The sequence below is a fragment of the Zingiber officinale genome, chromosome 1A (assembly GCF_018446385.1).
Source record: "Zingiber officinale cultivar Zhangliang chromosome 1A, Zo_v1.1, whole genome shotgun sequence".
NCBI lineage: Eukaryota > Viridiplantae > Streptophyta > Magnoliopsida > Zingiberales > Zingiberaceae > Zingiber > Zingiber officinale.
The window spans coordinates 106220491-106226415 of NC_055987.1; the positions used below are offsets into that span (position 1 = coordinate 106220491).

General features: G+C 39.1%; 1 protein-coding gene across 1 annotated transcript; it reads right to left on the reverse strand.

Annotated features, from left to right (window-relative positions):
• Nucleotides 1–394: 394 nt before the first annotated feature.
• LOC122001217 (uncharacterized protein ycf23-like) lies at nucleotides 395–1223 on the reverse strand. The gene is made up of 5 exons (XM_042555855.1): nucleotides 1143–1223; nucleotides 1004–1063; nucleotides 823–912; nucleotides 638–745; nucleotides 395–562 (listed from the first exon to the last, which is right to left on the reverse strand). The coding sequence occupies exons 1-5, from the start codon at nucleotides 1221–1223 to the stop codon at nucleotides 395–397; spliced, it is 507 nt and encodes a 168-aa protein (XP_042411789.1).
• Nucleotides 1224–5925: the final 4702 nt, after the last annotated feature.

Below are 5925 nucleotides of genomic sequence, written 5' to 3' on the forward strand. Positions count from 1 at the left end.
AAGACAGTTTGACGCAAATATTGAGATTGCCCAAGCCAATCCATGGTACTAATCCTGACAGCTCCTCCAAATCGCACTGACTTGATTGTGTCCACCCATCCTTGTTCATCAGCTTGGAACCTTTGAAATGAAAGCTGCATTGGGTACATGGAAAAAACAACAAAAAGGGAGGATAAATGATAGCCACCAACCTAATTGTTCACAAATATCTGTATAAGTTATTAAGGGTGTTCATAGAAGTTGATCCTTTAGCCGTGTCTGTTAGATGGTCAAATCTAGGCGCCAACTCAAAAATGTTGGCGTCCAAGTGTTAGTGTTCAACTACTTCTGACAATGAAGTAGTAGCAGATAATCAAGAACACAAGAGAATCTGAAAGAGTCTATATTTCTTTCACTAGTAGCAGATAATGATTAGATTAGAAAGCAAAAGAACGCATACCACACCAGCTGCTCCTGCTGTTAAAGCCATAGGTGCAGTGACAGCGCTTAATCCAGATGAGCACATAACTGGAATCTGAACTGCTCGGGAAATGGAGTATGCAGCTGCTAGCGTTGGTGTGGCCTACATTTTAAAGAGGAAAAATATCACATTTTTCATCACAAGTGTGCTAAGATTTCTTATTCGTACTGTTGTTACCTTCTCGATCAAACCAAGGACACCAGGTTTTGATGGACTTGAGTATTTCCCTCCTTCAGTTTGGATTATATCAGCACCTTCCTGTTCCAGCAACTCTGCTAGCTTCACCTTTTTAAATTGAACAAAAAACAACGAGAGATTGTGTTAGTGACAAATCTCAGTTTACGAGGAAATAAATGAGCTACCTGATCAGGGAGACTAAGCATGTGTGGCACGGTTACAGACAGTGTAATGGATGGAAGAATCCTTCTAGTTTCTCTAGTGAGCTTTAGAATCTGACAATGGCACCACAGAATAGTGACGAGATAGAAATAGCTGAAAATACTCGAGGAACTGCAAGGAAAAGTACGATCATGATTCATATACCTGTTCAGGGGAAAACTGAATTCCCATCTCGTAGAAAGAATCATAATTTCCAATTTCCACCTGCATTTAGCACAAGGATTTTAATGTTTGGTATGACAGACAATCCGATCGAAACCAGTCAAGTTCATCGCATCCTAACCATTTGGGCACCTGCTTCCACTGCAGAAGGAAATGCCAAAGGGTCCACAGAGGAAACACAAATCTGCAAGAACAAGATCATCATAAGAAAGAAGAGTTGTGGAAATTGCTACTGAGGCAGCGAGCAATCTGCGAACAAGGTAATCATGCAGCGTTGGAACTCTGTCGTGAGCATCAAAGACCAAATATTACCAAATATTAAGATCATCGACAAACCAAATAATACCTTATTTTTAACAGCTATCTAGAGGATCTCGCTTTTTGACTTGAAGTTGGTTCAAAGAAGACAAATCAAATATACAAATACTAAGATGAAAGCATAATGAAGTAGTTAACTTTTTCTACTTTACCTGATTATAAGATCTACAGCTTCTTGCTCAGTATTTTGCTGCACGAGTAATTATTAGAAAAACAAACCCAATAGTGGAACAAAAGCTAGATAAAGAAACTAGATAATTTACACTGACAGAACTTTACAGAATAACATATAATACAGTGCTTTGTACTTGCATATTAATCCAGAAAACATCCTTTCACCTAAGTGACAATTTTTCCAAAACATCATCATTCACAAAACATCATCATTCACTAAAAATTTTCACAAGTTTTTAAACTTCAGTGACAACTTTTCTTTGGGGTCAATTGCTCAAGGTCGATCTGGTAACTATGCACTGCATCAAAAAAATTGGCATTAACTATGATTCCACCAAAAAAAACCACCATTCCATGAACTTAAATCTAAATAGAATTATGGCAACTATCATTCCATACCTATTCATAAATATGATCTTGTATGCACTCCGCCAACTCGGACCGAACCTCATCAATTTGTTCACGAGAGTACCCTATTTTTGTGAACTGTGAGCATACACAATTTATGTTAATGGAAAAAATAATCAACACTGATCACTTTGCAATTTTAAATAGTTTATGTCAAATAATTTGAGATAAGCTAAATAATGTTACTATTGATTGCAGTGAATCTCTCTCAATAGTCTCAACTTCTTCAATAATTTCTCTCATAAATCGCATCACAAAAAAACCACATTGTTTCGCATCCGGTTGTTGAGGAGCCTATATATAGTAATTAGAGTCAAATTGTTAATGAAAATTATACACATTACAATATATGTTAAACAAAAGTACACATACCTTAACTACTTCCCACTTAACATTTTTCCTACCTTTCCTTCCCTTGGTTGAATTAAACAATTTTAAGGCCCTTCATACGTTAAGAATATTTGTTAAATAAGATTTTTATTATAATAAATATTTACTAAAAGAAATCTGAACTCACATTTCCATTACGTATTTTGAATCATCATCGCGAATGCGGCAACTTAGGGAATCCAAGGTAAATAGCATCCTTGTAAGGTTCAATAACACTAAGATTCCAATGGAAACTAGGCAAATACATAGGATTAGATCATAAAATTGAATAAATTATCGAAAGGAAGCAATTGAAAGTGATGTTTTACTTCTTGCTTACCCGACATTACATGGCACTAACACTAGTTGATCTGTTGATGCACTTGTCAGCTTATCTGCTAAAAGAGTTGCCCTTTGATTCAGGGTTTCAAGCTTAACTGATTTGTCTTGTGCCGTTTTTGCCAGATATGGGAGTTTGTGAGGATTCATAAATCTGAATTTCTTTGTCTTGGTATCTTTCACCATCTTTTTATACAGACACCTATCATTGCAAAGAAAAAAGTATTTAGATACTAAATAATAAAATTTAGATACAAAACACTCATAATAAGTTGGAAAAAATAATGATCACTCATAACACTAAGTTATGGCTGATGATAGTAACATCCATACATGAGAACTTACTATGAACAGTCTTGCATATTAAACATACCAGAAATGTATACATGCAAATTCTTTTATTTCTTGAGGACAAGCACATTTAAGATACTTAAAAATATACAAGAAAAAAGATATGAGCAAAGTACTTCCTGTCTAGAAGAACAAATGGCAGAAGGCAAACATTAAGGGCCGGTTGAAAATGAATGAGCTATATTTATGTAAAGTGTACCACATCAATTGATATTAGTAAACCTCTCAATAGAAATGATGAACTATTAACTTAATGAGAATAACATGGTATGAGAAAATTACTAGAAGTTGAATTTTTCAAGAGTAAACTTGTTCACACAACAATATTAGTAAACTTCTTGCAGTTCAAATCAGGGATTTTCTGTCTTGCTAGATATTAGAATTTCCCAGCAAACATAAAGCAATGTAGTAATTTCCCAGCATAAGTAAAGCAATGCAGTTGCAATCGAGAAAATAATATTTAGATACTAAATAATAAAATTTAGATACAAAACAATCATGTGGATTAAAAAATAATGATCACTCATAATAAGTTGGTGAAATTGTAACAATAAACCATAATAAGTTGCTAAAATTGGGAAGCAAACATGTGATGAAAAAGTTGCTGAAATTGCTTAAATAAACTTACTTACCATATGTAGGCAACGATCAAATTTCCTGAAATTGACTCCAAATGATACAAAGAATTGATGTCCTCAAGGTCAAGAAAAAGTTCACAATCTTCATCAAACACTTCATTATCTAAGCACATTGATATACATTTTCCTCCATCTAGAGCATGCTTACTATAACAATATAACATATGTAATGCTCTTGGGACACTTGTTGACAAAGTAGGTTTTGATTTTTTTCGTTCAAACTTCTTCCTTCTAGGCTTCTAATAATTTCAAATATAAACAAGTTAGATATAGCTAGGTTGAATAATAATAAAGTGGCAATATAATTAGAAATATAATAATAAAGTGACAATATAATTAGAAATATAATATCTCATATACCTCATCTTGCTTCACAATCTGCTGTTCAGGCCAAGCCACAACAGTTCCTATGGCATCACCAATTACTTCACATTCACTTGGAATTGGATATGGCAAAGGAGCGGATTTGTCCACTGCTTGATCAATGGAGACTCGAATGCAATTCTTGGGAAATGGAATACCATGAAGCATTTTTTCCATGCCATTGAAACAAACAATTGTACCATATGCAGCAATATTTGAGCAAGATTCCAATGTCAATGCAACTGATTGACCCTAAAATATTAAAAAAAACATGTTGATTATATTTAGTTTATAATGCTATAATAATAATGAATATCACTATAACTTATATTTTACCTGTAAAACTTCGTCTTTACCCACAATCTGTACGTCATCTTCTTCAATATTCTTCTGATGAAACTTCACCGAGCAACTGCCTTTGTCATCAATTGAATTGTCCCATGCACCCCAAATCCAAATGACAGAGTTGAAGGCTTTGCAGCAGTAGGAGCGGAGAACATAGATGCACTGGAGGGAGTTGATGTAGCAGCATTGGTAAACCCAAAGGAAGGTTGGGACACAGCAGATGTCGGAGTCGCAAAAGAAAAGCCAGTTGCCAAGGTGGACGTGGTAGTAACAGGTGAGGACGAAGTAGTACTACCAGACGACACGACATCGAACGAACTCGGAGCAAAGGAACTGCCACTTCCAAAGGAGAAAGGAGAGGTCGAAATGCTGGTGATGGCAGGAGAGGAGGTAGCGGTAGCAGAAGAAGAGAATAGAGGGGACGCAGAGGAGGAGGCAGGAAACGGGGATACGAAGGATGGAGCTGGAGCAGACGTCGTCGGCACAGAAAAGGCGGGGGGAGATGAGGACGTAGCAAACGAAGGCACCGAAGGTGCGGCACTAGCTGACGAAGCAAACAGTGTCTGAGCCGAGGACAAGGCCGGCGCCGGCGCCGGAGGGGAAGCGGAAGTACCAAACAACGGAGAGGCAGCAGTGGAAGACGAACCGAAGCCGAAGTTGGGAGTCGAAGCCCCCAATCCAAAACCAAAATTAGGGCTTGAGGAAGCGGAAGGTGCGGCGGATGCTGAGGGAAAAGGGATGGGTTTGGGAGAAGAGACCGCCTGCGAGGAAAAGAGACCGGGGGTAGTAGAGGCGGAGGATGGAGCAGATGGCGAGAAAAGACTAGAGGTAGTAGAGGCGGAGGATGGAGCAGATGGCGGGAAAAGACTGAAGGTAGAAGCGGCGGAAGATGGAGCAGACGTCGAGAAAAGACTGGAGGTAGAAAAGGCTGAGGATGCGGCCGATGAGGAGCCAAAGGTTGAGAGGCCGAAGAGAGATGGGGAGGAACCGGCGGAGGAAGAAGCGCCTAGGGAGAAACCAGTGGCGGAAGATGAGGCGGCGCCAGCGGCGGTGGGAGCGAAGGAGAAGGGGGAGGCGGAGGAGAGGGAGAAAGAGGAGGAAGCGGAAGAGACTGAGGGTTTGGGTCGACTTGGAGGAGTTGGGCTGGCGTGAGGAGTTTTGCGTGAGGAGTTTGGGTCGAGATTAGGGTTCAGAGGAGATCACGCGGCAAGGAGAGGAGAAGGCGCTCGTGGAGAGGAGAAGGCGCTCGTGGAGAGGAGTGGAGAGGAGAAGGCACTCGTGGAGAGGAGAAGGAGAGGAGAAGGCACTCGTGGAGAGGAGTGGAGAGGAGAACTCGTGGAGAGGAGTGGTGAGGAGAAGGCGCGCGCGCGTTGAGGGTTTAGAGTTTAGCAAAGCGTGGGCTGCGAATTTATTTTAAGTGAGTTTAGGGGAAACATACACAACACTTTAAAAAACGTTTTTTAAAAAAATGTTGTCTTTGACCATAAACAACAACACTAAAGACAACACTTCATTAAAAACCGTTGTCTTTAGTAAAAAGTAAATACCATAGACAACGCTTTTCACTAAAAGCGTTGTAAAACAAAGAACGACAACATT